This window comes from Lepisma saccharinum, chromosome 3 (genome assembly GCF_977018435.1).
Source record: "Lepisma saccharinum chromosome 3, izLepSacc3.1, whole genome shotgun sequence".
NCBI classification, from domain to species: domain Eukaryota; kingdom Metazoa; phylum Arthropoda; class Insecta; order Zygentoma; family Lepismatidae; genus Lepisma; species Lepisma saccharinum.
This window is the reverse complement of record NC_139231.1, coordinates 108,651,712-108,666,636: the sequence shown is the minus strand read 5'-3', so window position 1 is coordinate 108,666,636 and position 14,925 is coordinate 108,651,712. Positions and strand designations below refer to the sequence as shown.

Here is a 14,925-nt window from a genome sequence, read left to right as displayed (position 1 = left end):
TATTCTTTCCTTTATTACTTTACTCATATCATTATCATTATATACCATTTGTCTCCAGATATTTAGAACAAGTAACTCCCTCAAACTTATTCTCTCCAATTGTCAGATCTTGGTTACACATTCTCATGTACTTTGACTTTTTTTTCATTTACAGTAAGCCCCATTTTTGTTGCTTCTCTTTCCACTTGCTCATAAATTTGTTTAAGTGTACTATTGTTCTAGAAATGATTGTAATATCATCTGCATATGCACAGATTTGACTGGACTTTCCAAATATTGTTCCCTTTTGGTCAACTACATTTATTATTTTGTGCAATGCTATATTAAATAATACTGCCGAAATGCCATTCCCTTGTTTCACTCCTGTGTTGAATTCAAATTCTTGACTCCATTTTAATACAAACTTTCACTCTTGCCTTAGTACCTCTCATAGTCATTCTTATGAGTCTTATTATTTTGAGGAAAATATTATACTCCTTAAGTACCTTAAACATTTCATTCCAATTAACAGTGTCAAAAGCCTACTGTGAAAAAAATGCCTCAGGGCATTTATGGATATGTATAAATTCAATGGGATTTGGACTAATAAAAGTTTTCACTAGAGCTGAGCCAATACCACTTGGAACCAATAACAATGCCGATACTCTCACTGATACCCACCAATACAGATGACTATACCGATACTAATAAAATTCAATTTTAAAATAATAAAGGTATACTAATTCATCACATCACATTCATTTAATGACATTAAATAACTCCCATATTATTCTCATGTAGCATTATAATACTTTCAGTCATGGTGGATTAGTCAGTAGGAGACCTGGGTTCGATTCCCAGGGTGGGTAATCTAAGGTCAATGTCTACTGTATTAAATAAAATGGCTATTGATATTTGCAGTTTTTGAAAATTTGGGAGACTTTTAGGATTTTCTTGTATAATTACTACGATTGAGAATAGAAAGATGCTTAAGAATAGAGATATAATAGCACGTATTCATTATCTAACTGTCGTGTAGTTAAGACTGCTAAAATTTGTGTAAAACAACTGTCCTGGCAAGGAAATTAATGTCAAAAAAGTAAAAGATTGAATATTTATTGAATAACAAAAAAGAAAAAAAATATGTCAGGTCCAGTTAATGAAAAGTAACATTCTCGATTAATATTTTATGTACATTATTATAAGTAGTGGTGTATATACAGCTTTAGAGGGGCTTCCGCGATGGTATAGTGGCAACGTTGTCACCTTGTAATCAAAAGGTCCCGATGGGGGAACATAGTGGTTGAGATTCCACTTTAAACTGTAGGCCAAGTCCTATCTGTGCATATAGTGGACTTGAAACAAAAACTCAAACTCAATCTTCTTGTCGCTGAAAGCCGTATGGTCCTATTCTAATCTTGGAGGAAATAAATAACCCTCATTGGCCAATTCCAACAGTCACACAAAAGACTGACATAGAAGGGAAGAGGACAAGAAGAATGGCTGAATCCACTTCCTGCTTGAATGTAGATAAAACCAAGCTAATTACACAAAAGCAAAAATTAGCAATGAATGGTTTAACTAATTAGTTATATGCCTTCATGGTCATGTTTGGGCCCAGCTTTCACTTACCCATGGCTATGATCTTGCCCTCTGCTTCACAGGAGGGTGGAGGTTTATGAACCAGTGTTTCTAGGAAAATCTATGTAACTTCTTGTGCCGGTCTCCCAATGTCACAAGGAAGGGTGAAGAAACATTTAAAAAGAACAAATGTTGAGACGAGCTGTTGCTCTTGCCTGCCTGCTCTACTAGTCACTAAAAATCATTGGTATCGGATGGCATCGGTAGAAAAAATTAAACCGATACTTACCGATGCCGATGATACATCAAGGAATTCCTGGTGAGTAGTCACCCTGTATGAGCTGGGATTGGTTATTCAATTTGAACCAATTCCTCTCCAATACCAATACTATCCCATAGTATCCAATTATATCTTGGAATAGTTTTGTTTTTTAGTGTGTGTGTGTGTTGGCACATATGCTAATTTTGCCCCCTTCAAACCATATGAGCACAAATCATTACCTGAAAGTTAAAAAAGGAGTGTAAAAAGTCCCTTGAGAAAGGCTAAAAGTAACAGTTGGGCTGAAAAGTTCGTAGGCTGACTCATAGATGGCGTTACTAGAATTAAATCTATGTGATTTTTACTTAGTACTAACCTTCAAAAGATATGTGTATAAATTTCACAGCTGCCGGATAATTAGTTCGTGAGATATAGCATTGTGAGTGAAGGAGCTTTTGTTATTGTGAAAAAATGGATAAAAAATAATTTCGTGTGTTAATAAAGCATTGCTTTTTGGCGAAAAAAAAATACTGTTGAAGCCAAGGCTTGGCTTGATAAACATTATTCGGACTCTGCACCAGGAAAATCAACCGTTGAGAAGTGGTTTGCTAAATTTAAACGAGGCGAAATGAGCATCGAAGACGATGCACGCAGTGGATGCCCCAAAGAGGCTGTTACCGACGAAAACATCAAAAAAGTCCACAAAATAATTTTAAATGATCGTAAAGTGAAGTTGATCGAGATAGCTGACATTATTACACAGCGTTGTTTGAGCGTTTAAAGGATGAAATCACGAAAAAACGGACCCATTTGAAGAAGAAAAAAGTGCTGTTTCATCAAGACAATGCACCACCGTGTCACAAATCAATGAAAACGATGGCAAAATTATATGAATTAGACTACGAATTGCTTCCCCATCCACCATATTCTCCAGATCTGGCCCCCAGTGACTTTTTCCTGTTTGCAGACCTTAAAAGAATGCTCGCTGGAAAGAAATTTAGCACTGATGAAGAGGTAATCGCCGAAACTGAGGCCTATTTTGAGGCTAAAGAGAAATCGTACTATAAAAATGGCATCGAAAAATTGTATGACCGCTATAATCGTTGTATCGCTCTCAAAGGCAACTATATTGAATAATAAAATCGAATTTTGTCAAAAAAATATTTTTTACTATGTTAGCCTACGAACTTTTCAGCCCAACTGTTACAAAGTTGTAAAGAGACCTGCATAGTACATACACAACTTGTTAGAAAGCTACGGAGACACTAGAAACTCCCTCAGTGACAAGGTAAAAGCTTAAAAAGGTAAAAACATTTGTTAAAACATGATCATCATCTCCCAACATGGATGACAAGGAGTTGAGAAGATGAAAAAGTTTACTTGAGGACATTCAATAAGGCACAGCAGGGGGTGTGTGACAATGTGCGAGACTGTGTCCAATGTAAATCCAAGTTAAAATAACCTCTCCTCAATGGGAAGGGATGGTACATGCAACACAGCATGACAAGTTAACACATACAGATGAGGAGGAGAGAGGAAGAATGATTTGTGTTTTATTGTTGTGAATAATGGATGCAAAAGTAGGCACATAGCACAGGCCAGTTTTTTTACGCAGAGTTTGAGCAGTTCAATAACCTCTATCTTCCTGTGCTTACCTAGAAGAGAGAGCTGCATTTCGTCCTGCTCTGGAAGTTCCACTCTGAACTGTAGATGGCACAATGCACAAGGTGTCATCCGCCGCAATTTGAAGAAAACGCCCTGCAGGAAAGTAACTTAAGTTAGTCTTCTCTCGGGCAACATCATGGTCTAATTATTACTATTTACAGTTTTGGTTAGGGCTAAATGCAACAGCACTTCATTCAGTTAATAGTGAACATATATTTTTAAGTATTTACTTATACAATCACTAGTGAAATTAATGTTTTCAAATATACGTTGGTTGGAGATGTAATAGTGGCAACTATTTATTTACAAATGACGCAAAAGAGATACCGCTGTGAAACTTTTACAGTCCTTTGATGAAGTCAACCAGTATCGTGTACAACCTGTTCATGGTGATGTGGAAGTCGTAGTATGCACTAGCAGCACCTGTTCTGTTGATGGTTTGAATGGAGAGGTCTATTGTCTGAAGAATCTCTGGAACAGCTTGGAAGCAAATGCCCTTCATCTTAGGGATCAAATCAGTCACAGGGGCTGGTAGAGCACCTGCCAGTCCCATCAAGCTAACAAATCAGCCACAGGTTGCGCTACATGCATCCGAGCATTGTCCTGCAAAACGATGGGAGGATTCAACAGAAAGTGCCGGCTCCTTTCACAACGTAGGTCACATGCAAAGCAGATTCCCCACATGCTTCACGAAGATCTTGAAGACACTGTAGTGCTGTACGGCTCCAGGCACATTCAATCTTTATCAAACTTCGCTGCTCCTGCATGACTACACAAATTTAGACTGCCAACTCCAACGATACACTATTCCTCTCATCACTGCACATGTGCCTAGTGTTGGAAGGAATAGTCCATTTACTAGGAGGTAGGTTAGGTATCAAACTAATGTGTGGTATAAGTGAGAAGCGGCAGTTCCATTTCATGGCGAATATACAGAAGTGTTGCCACTATTAAATCTCCAACCCACGTATATGAAAACTCCATATTCATCAATCATATTTAATATTCTCTAAGTTTTCCAACATTTTTTTAGTAAGTTACATTAAATTTTTCGACTTTTCAATAACATTCTTAGTCAGGAGATAGATTTTCCTAATAATTCTCTGAATGCTAGTGGCAATGGTTCTACATTAGCATGCAATGTTAATTGGACATTATCCATTGTTAAGTATAGTCCTTGGATAAATTACTCTGGGGTTTACCCACAATCTCATCAATGGGTATCTGCACTGATCCTTGTGAGGTGAATGCAGACCAAACTTGGCATTGATCAAACCATTACCACTACTACCATGGCCAAAATCGAGAATAAGTGAAGCCCAAATTTCACCCCTTCCCCTAAGTGCCTTTATGATATGGTGAAATGTACACAAAACCTCTTTATATGTAACTCCCAGTTACCTGCAAGAGCCTCTGAAAATGCCTTCCAAATTGACCTAAGGGTTGGCCAGAGGGTACCCTGCATCTCCAAACTTGGGTGAACATCTGTAGATTCTCTATTACTTCAGACTCATCGAGGCCTGGAACCACCTCCGTATTGACCACAGCAAAGCCATCTGGATGCCGTGTGTCGATGAGCAGTGAAATTATGTCAACATCTTCAGCATCATCTACCTAAATTAGAAGAATTCAAGCTTGCAGATTGTTGGACAATTTCAACCCATAATTTTATGGATCTCCACCCAATACAGACACTTGAATTTGAGTTGGTGTTTCTTTTTTAAAAGTTTTTAAGTCCACTTTATGCACAGAAAGGCTAATCGAGACTGAGCCTACAGTTTGAAGTGGTATCAGAAACACTATGTGCCTCCACTGGATATCAAACCTGGGACCCCTTGATTACAAGGCGATGATGTTACCACTATGCCATTGGAGAGGACCACAGATATTTAAATATTTTAGCAATTTTACATTACCGAAACAAGAAGTGTATTGCAATTTTATCAAGCCATTCTAACAAAGAGCATTTCATATTTCACTGGAAATACAATATAAATCTACTAGATTTGTATTAAAACATACAAGATAATAAGATAATTAGATTAATAAAACAGGTGTCATATAACCTAAAATTCAGTCCCGCATAACATTGGGGCTTAAATTAGGGAAAATTCCACGTTTTGTATAAGTTATAGGATATTTAGACTCCATGAAAGTGTCACACTGTATTTTTGCACATCCTATGAGATACGCATCAGCCAGTGGCAGTGATTAAATTTGAATCCAACATCACTGTATCAACCCAACCTTACATTTAATCTAATGAAACAAAGGGATTTACGGTATGATTTATCCCTGAATGAGTGTGTTCGCCATTTGCTGTCATGGTAATTGACAACATACAGGTTTCACCAAGTTATAACGTCTTTCGTTTCCCTAATCCGAGAGAAAACCTCAGCCATAAATCTAGGGGTGTAGTGCACACTGACAAAGGAGGGCTAGTTCGGAGTTGCCAAGCATCTTGCAACTCCCACTCCCACCCCTAAAACAGAACAGAGAGAGGCTGTCACAGGTGGACGTTCATCCCTTGCTCCCTTGATAATTTCTCGCGAGTGGTGAAAGATTTGGTTCAGTCCCTTTATTTCTTTAACGTTCTTGTCTTCATCTCTCCCTCATGTATATGCCGCTGGGTGATGCAGTGACCATACCCAAGGTGGATAAAAATAATTCTTGATCTTTTTTATTTAAATCGGATTTCTTTATTTAAATCGATTCTTTTATTTAAATCAATTCTTTTATTTAAATCGATTTTTTTTTATTTTTTTAAAAAGCATGCTTAAAATTGCTGGTATGGTTTCTGGTACCATACATATACTATGTCTTTTTATACAAAGGCTTTTTCTAGTAAACAGCCCTGTAAAATATTTGAACAGTTTGATAAAATCAAATAAAAAATAAATTATATGTACGGGCATGCATATTTCGTTTTTGACAAAAAAACGAAATTTGAAAAAACACATTGTAGTGTTAATTTTTCATGTTTTTGAAAGGTGTGAGATGCATTTTGTGACCATGTTTTGTCACGAAATAATGCGAAATGAACTGCAAAAAGCGAAATTAACTCTTAAACACGAAATTTAGGGTTTATTCACCGACGCGGCACCTTCTGAGGTCTGAATTATCCTGAGAGTTATGCAATTCCCCGGAAAATTGATTAATTCTGCTGTTAATATTGGAGAAACAAAAATTGACTCCTTTATACAGAAATAAACTTAATACTCGGATAACTACATCAATGGGCTATTAGAAGTGAAATGTTAATTCTGTGGAATAAGTGTAGTTTTTAAATCAAATTTAGGATTATATTCACAATTTTAAAACAAAAATGTCTTTTTATATACCACTTTTGATCCAATTTTTCACCACTATAACACCGATATTTTATTTTATTTACTGCTTTTGAACCCGAAATTGACTCAGTTTTTATACCGAAATTTTGCTTTTTTATTTACCAAAAATATGTGCCTCTAATTATATGTAAATATATGGTTTTCGGTTTCTGATACTGTATATATGAACCTACTTTGGAAATATTTGTTGAAAGTGTTAATGAAACTATAATACATAATTTCAATACATAATTTAAATTCTCTGTAGCTCAATTTTTGTATTTTTTTAAATGATAGTTGCAAAATATCAGCTGTCATGTCTATTTACAGCTTAAGGATTGTCATTCTTTATGGTTTAACATGATTAGTATTTTGTGCATTTCTCTGCACAAAATGTTTGCTATTTTTGTCTATAAAAGTTATTAAATTTTAAATCAAGAGAAATATAAGTGTATTTACAGTTTACGCATTACATTTCCTTTTGTATGAGCTTCACCCCATCAGTAGATATATTTTGTTTCCTTTCACTTCCTTTCTTAGAGCCTAATGAACACTATTAAATGACTGTTTAATTCGTATTCTCAATAAATTAATTAAAAAAAAAACCTTTTGTACTTACGTGTAGTGAGTAGCTATTATTTCATACGACGTTTCGGGAACAACTGTTCCCTTCTTCAGGTTCCTTTTCTCGGCTACCAGAAATATGTCATAGCCACGACAAATCATCTCAAACATCAGGAAAGAAGGAAACGGTACAATTTAGGTGCATTCACTACCCTCATATTCCCTCATTTGGTTAATGTTTGACACTTAATGAATGTTGTAGAAATCTTTTCCAAATTCCACCCTCACCTAAATTGTAGTTTCCTTCTTTCCTGACGTTTGAGATGATTTGATGTGGCTGACATATTTCTGGTAGCTGAGAAAACAAACCTGAAGAAGGGAACAGTTGTTTCCGAAACGTCATATGAAATAATAGATACTCGCTACACATAAGCACAAAAGTTTTGTATTTTTGATTAATTTATTGAGAATACGAATTAATCTATATAAAAGTGAGTAAGTCGCATACATCAAAAATTATGTATTAAATGATTATAAGATTAATGTATTCTCACTAAAAGTGATTCTGATATCTACACAATCCTTGTGTACGATATTCTATATTTATTTAAAGTGATGTAAATCAGTTATTTTTTTTAAAAAAAAAATCACCTGATTTCATTTGAATCAATCTGATTTAAATGAATCCACCTTGATTGATTTCATCTAGCTGCTGATAGATGAGAAGGGAGAAAAGATGTGGCACGCATTGTGGTTTCAGCAAGAGAAATGAGGTAAAGACACTATAATATGGAGAGTTCTTTATTGCTACTTCCTAGACATCTGGGGGAAGGAGGAAGACAGATCCAGTCTCCCCTTTAATCTGCCCATGTTGTATTACAAAATGAATTAACAGTGCTAATTATTATAAATATCTACATATCAGAATGGTAAAATGAACATTCTTGTAATAACTCTAGGAAGAATTCACAGTTCTTCAAAATGTGACACACATTAGGAAAAAGTAATTGTTGCTGAGACAGTACATTAAGAATTACATAATTCTAGAGTTACTCACCTCCAAGACGCATGCATCCTTGTTGCCAGCAGACAAGTCCAATTCTGGCAACTCGTCATCAGACTCGTCAGTGTCAGATCCACCAATTCGACCATTCAGTTGACTTTCGTTGTCCTGAGATAGTAAACTATTATTAGTGTGAAAAAGTTCATAATATACAGGGGAAACCTGATTTTATATTCACTGACTATATACAGGGTGATTTCGAACTCCCATTACAAACTTAGGGGGGTGAATCTAGAAGGAAAAACAAGCCGAAAGTGCCATGTGGCAAAATTACGAAAACGGCACCGTGTGGCTGCCAGAGCCGTGAGAAAATTGGTTCACACCTCTTTCAAAGGGCAATAACGTCTGAACCATGAAAGATACGAAGATCGGCTCTGGCGGAAGTGGAGGAAGTTGTATCCAAACAATATCAGGGCGTTGAAATTGCGGCGCTTTTCGTAATGCGCAAGGGGAATCCCCAAAGGAAATGGGGAATCCCCACTGCATGTGAGCGGAAACTCGCGCAAAATGGAGAAAGACGACGAGGGAACATGCTGTCACAGGATGGTCGAAAAGACGACGAGGGAACATGCTGACACATGGAGGGAGTCCCCAGAGGAGCGCATGAAGTGCGACAAATGGAACATGCTTGGACAGTGACTGTCGCGCATCCCAGATGGTACGCAAAATGGAGTGATGGATGTACACGTGCATGCTACGTGGAACGCAACGTGCAATTACAATTGCGATATGAACCACTACGTGCCCCCTCCCACCGGGAATTCGTTGAACCCGGGACCTCGGGAGTACAAGGTCAGCCGGAAGTCGGCTCTCTGAGGAGCAGCACCAAATATCCACGTGCCCCACGAATGCAGGGACACCTCCCTAAAAGGCACAGCCACAAAAAAAAAAAAAAAAAAAAAGGAAAGAAATTGGCACGTACGTATGAAGGGTTTCACATTGGAATGTACAGTATCACTTTGGCGGAAGGAAAACAGAGAGTAGCACAAACAGATAAAAATCAGTAACACAGATATTGACCCTTTGTCCTGAAAAATAGGCAACTTGTGCTAAATCTTGAATCATTGCTGCTTGATGTTTCTGTTCATTACCGACGGTATGAAGGAACGACGATGAACTCGGAATGCAGCACGTAAGCACTGCGAAGGACAGTATGAAAACATCCTTTGGCGTGTGCAGAACGGAAACTCACAACAGGGGCTCAATATGACGACCACCAACATCAATGCACACATTGTACCTTCGAAGAATGTTCTCATACAGACGATTGAAGACCAGTGGATTCTCTCGAATGAAGTCCGCTGCTGCCACAATCCTAACAACCAGGTCATGCTCAGACTCGATGGGGGTTTCATAAATGAGACTCTTCATGCGCCCCCATAGAAAAAAGTCCAGGGGCGTTAAGTCGGGAGATCGTGGGGGCCACGGCACGGGCCCGGCACGCCCTATCCATTGCCTGTCATATCTGTGGGTCAGATGGTCACGTACGTCCCGTGTAAAGTGGGGTGGCGCCCCATCATGCTGGAACCACATGTTTTGCCTAATGGCCAATGGCACATTTTCCAACATCTCGGGCAATGTCTCTTGGAGAAAAATCAGATAAGTACGACCTGTGAGATTGGTGGGAAGTACGTATGGGCCAATTAAACGACCGGCCAGTATTCCTGCCCAGACGTTGATGCCCATTCACTGCTGGAACTTACGAGCTTTCATTGCGAATGGGTTCTCTTCATCCCACATATGGCTGTTGCGGGAATTAAAAACACCCTCTCTGGTGAATTTCGCCTCATCCGTGAAGAGCACCAACTGTGGAAACTGAGGCGTATTCACGCAACAACGCACAAACCATGTGCAGAAGCGAACACGTGGTTCAAAATCTGTGGGACCCATGGCGTGCACCTTCTGGGGGTGATATGGGTGCAGTTGTTGATCATGAAGGACATTCCACACTACAGACTGAGATACACCAACATCCCGCGCTACGATTCGGGTACTCGTACCAGGGTCTTCGTGCACAGCATGAAGAATTGCCTCCTCCACCGCAGGCGTGCGCCTCGTCCTTGGGGCACCTGTGTCCACTCTACTCACAACAAATGTTCCAGATTCACGAAGACGACGGTTCACTTTTTCGAATATGGTGTGTGATGGCGTCACACGTTCCGGGAAACGTTCCTGGTACATCGCACGGGCAACCCTTCCATTGCATCTCGCTTCCCCGTAAATGAGCATCATGTCTGCATACTCCTCAAAACTGTATTGCACCATCGTGGGAGTTTTCACGTCTACACACACCCACAACGTCGTAATGTTCCCAGAAGATACGTCGTGTGTACGTACTCAACCAATGTGTCACGTCCAGCACTCTCTCCATACAGTCTTGCAATACCCAGAGGGCACAAGGGTCAACTTTGACCAGGGATAGCGAGTGACTCCTAGTATGACGTCAGCGCACACCTTCATGCATCACAGAGGCTACGAACGGGAAGGAACGTCAGTAAGTACGGGTTGGTCGCTCCCGTTCCATGTCCTTCACGTGAGAACGTTAATGACTAACGTCGGACTCGCATGGGATACCTCTACACGCTCTGCAGTAATGTAGTACAGAACAATACGAACGTGTCCCAGCATTCGTGGGGCACGTGGATACGTATTTGGTGCTGCTCCTCAGAGAGCCGACTTCCGGCTGACCTTGTACTCCCGAGGTCCCGGGTTCAACGAATTCCCGGTGGGAGGGGGCACGTAGTGGTTCATATCGCAATTGTAATTGCACGTTGCGTTCCACGTAGCATGCACGTGTACATCCATCACTCCATTTTGCGTACCATCTGGGATGCGCGACAGTCACTGTCCAAGCATGTTCCATTTGTCGCACTTCATGCGCTCCTCTGGGGACTCCCTCCATGTGTCAGCATGTTCCCTCGTCGTCTTTCTCCATTTTGCGCGAGTTTCCGCTCACATGCAGTGGGGATTCCCCATTTCCTTTGGGGATTCCCCTTGCGCATTACGAAAAGCGCCGCAATTTCAACGCCCTGATATTGTTTGGATACGACTTCCTCCACTTCCGCCAGAGCCGATCTTCGTATCTTTCGTGGTTCAGACGTTATTGCTCTTTGAAAGAGGTGTGAACCAATTTTCTCACGGCTCTGGCAGACACACGGTGCTGTTTTCGTAATTTTGCCACATGGCACTTTCGGCTTGTTTTTCCTTCTAGATTCACCCCCCTAAGTTTGTAATGGGAGTTCGAAATCACCCTGTATTTTCCCACATTATGAATTTTAATTTTCTGCAGCCCAATACAACAAAATTTTGGTAGTGTGTTATGTGTTTCTTTGCTTAATGGTGTCTAGTATCACTTAGTATCACTTACTGCAACTAATGACGTAGATGTGAAATCAGCAAAATGGAATTTTAGACTAAATTAGCATTCAGTGTTTGTGTCACAGTTATTCCACTCGAGTATATTTACTTGTTGATATTGGCCGCTATTGGCATTATTCTAGCTTACTGGCACACAGAGGATTAATTAAAACTTACTAATTATGTACTTAAATATTTACAACTTTTAAATTAATTAATATAATATTTTGTGTTACTTTATCCTATTTATTATTGTATCTGACAACAGAGCATTTCACATATTAATAGCTATAAAACCCCTACAATAAATAATGCTTCATACATACTCTAACCGATTGAAGTTCATATAGCTCCCTGTTTGTCTTCACAGTGTCCTGCAGTAGCTTCTGTATTTCTCCAAGTTTGTGTTCGTCCGTCCACGAATTGCCGGCAGACACCTTCGGAACTGGAGCAGACGGCAATGGAGTCAGGAACACAGCTGTGCCAGTCGCAAGGCCTACCAGCATTTTCTCACCTATCGATACTTGAACCTAGCAGAGAGAAAAATATGAGGTATTATCCAGAATTTTCAGGACCGGTGCTGTCCTTTTATTTGCTCCGACAATGTGTGGTGATTTTGCAATGGATTCAAGAAAAGAACAAAGAGTGTGTAACAAATTTGTGCATGAAGACCCTGTAATGATTACACCAGTGTTCAGGGAAGGAAGCATGCAGTATTTGAAAGGCATGCTAGGTTCAGGGTCAGTCAGAGCAACAACGAACACAGAGCTACACAGCTACACAATGCCTGACAACGTTGCCAAAATTCAACAGCTTATTCATGAGGAACAATGTCAAACCATTCATTGCATTGCTGATGAGAAGGACACTGGTTACGGGGGATTCCAACGGATTCTGACTGCTGAATCGGGCATGCTTTGTGTCAGCACCAAATCTGTGCTGAGGATCCTGACAGCTGATCAGAAGCAGCAGCATGTTGCAATAAGCTTTGTCACGTTGCCTCCCTCTGATCATACAACTTTCTTGTCCAGGGTTATCATTGGTGATGTGACCTGTGTTTATGGTTATGATCCTAAGACAAAGCAACAACCTTCCCAATGGAAAAATCCAAACTCACCAACACAAAAAAAAAATAGCAAGAAGGGTAAAGAGAGAGCATGCCCCCTGCATACACACACCCACGCACACATACATTCATGTTTTGTGCGTGTCTATGAATTGCTATTTGTTACTGTGGTTTATCTGTTGCGAAAGGTACATGCATGTTCTTGTTTTCTGCATTTGTACGTGAATCATATTTCGAATTTGTATTATATTGTGAATAGAGCTGAGCCAATACCACATTGAACCGATGTTGTTACCGATGCCGGTACTCTCACAGATTCCCACTGATACCGATACTTGAAAAATTGTAATAATTAAAAATTGTTCAAAACGTTGATTAATATTACTGTGTAAGTATTCCACTTAATATAGGCATCAATTTACCAAGACGTTTGCTTCAAAAATTCAAGAATTACACCAGAATAATAAATTACGTGTTATGCTACCACAAAATTCAGTTTTTCCACACAAAGCTGGTGCAAAATAAAAAGAAACCTCGAATTTTGCATAATTTCCAGTATAATAATACTTCGGAAAAGTGTCACATGGTATTTTTAATGAACTCGTGAAAAACAAAAATGTCAGAAAAGTATCAGCTGGTATCAGTAAATAAAGTACAACCGATACTTTCCGATACCACTGGTATCGGTTTCAGCTCAGTACTAATTGTGACTTATGATATAATATTATGGTTGAGAGTAAGACAAGGCATGAGCATTAATCTTGACCACACAAAATAAATAAGAGATAAATAAATAAAAAACTGCATAGAATATCTAAATAGTTTCTTTCAGGAACTACATCATGAGAAAAAAGCATTAGCAACAACAATTTATGAACTTTGAAATTTAAAGACCTTAGTTTATCTACAGGATTCTCTATTCTTACATCTGCACGTGCCTTCATTTCAATTAAAATCACATACACAGTGTAAAGTAAATGATGAACAATACTTTTAGTGCAAGTAACTACATTCAATGACAGAACAAATATGTGTGTTTAACCAGTGGCAGCGATTGGGTTCCAAAACTGAGGGGGGAGGCGGGGCAAGATGCCAAAACTGGGGGCAAAGACAGTATATATTTCCCTTTCTAGATAAGGTTTAGCACAGTTCAGGTGCAAAAGTGGCAAAAAGTGGGGGGAGGCAACTGCCTCCCCTCACCCCCCTAATCGCCACCACTGTGTTTAACCAAAAATCCATATGTGTAAAAGCGTGGATGTAAAAAACTGCAGTTGGCAACCAGCAAATACAACCAACACACGAAGAATTTAAATCCTAAAGAAATAGCAAAGTAAAGAGTATTTTTTTTTATTTCATAATTGCCATGTGTAGCATAAGGTTTTCTTTACACTTTGTTGTTATTACATTTAATAAGGAATAAAATTACAAACTGATCTTACCTTTAGGCCAAATATGGTGTTCATGCCCTTAACCTTTAGTTTATTAATTAATACACAATGGAGTTCGTATTCCAAAAAGGGCAGCCCGTCTGAAATTTCTTTGGCATTCATCTCCCCCTTGCAGTCTTTCTTGGGTCGACACACGTAAGCCTGAAGAAAACATCCCTTTCCTGTGATGGGTATTCCTTCCGGGGGTTCGATAGTTGTGATCAAAACATCAGGCACTTTACCTCGTCTGAAACAGATGCATTGTATCCTTGAGGAAATTGACTGAGTGATAAGCAGCTCTCGTGAACTTATTCATGTCTCTACATAATTTTATCACTGCGTGATCAATTTCATCACCTTCCTTGCATGTCTGTCAGGCATGAACATGGCATCGATCGTTCATTGACAGAATTAAGTGGAGACATGAGTAAGTTTGTTAAAGCTGAGGTGCATGTCAATTTTTTGTCTGCAACAAACTATCAAGCTACAAATACAATGACTGAATTTAATAAATAAAATTTAATTTTTCTCCGCTCATGTTAAAATTAGGGCTGACCTGATACCACTTTGAACAGATACCAATGCCAATACTCTTATCAATTCTCACCGATACCAATACTGATACTTGAAAATTG

At 39.0% G+C, this 14,925-nt stretch overlaps 1 protein-coding gene across 3 annotated transcripts in view; it reads right to left on the bottom strand.

Moving 5' to 3' along the window:
- Nucleotides 1-14,925, bottom strand: part of LOC145985295 (C2 domain-containing protein 5) — a 100,888-nt gene that overhangs the window by 17,044 nt on the left and 68,919 nt on the right. For all 3 annotated transcript variants that reach the window (XM_083119136.1, XM_083119137.1, XM_083119138.1), the window contains 5 exons: nucleotides 14,303-14,537; nucleotides 12,124-12,327; nucleotides 8,435-8,548; nucleotides 4,886-5,098; nucleotides 3,475-3,577 (listed from right to left, as the gene is read on the bottom strand). In XM_083119136.1, coding sequence (XP_082975262.1) covers nucleotides 3,475-3,577; nucleotides 4,886-5,098; nucleotides 8,435-8,548; nucleotides 12,124-12,327; nucleotides 14,303-14,537 — 869 coding nt within the window. The remainder of the gene's footprint in view (nucleotides 1-3,474; nucleotides 3,578-4,885; nucleotides 5,099-8,434; nucleotides 8,549-12,123; nucleotides 12,328-14,302; nucleotides 14,538-14,925) is intronic.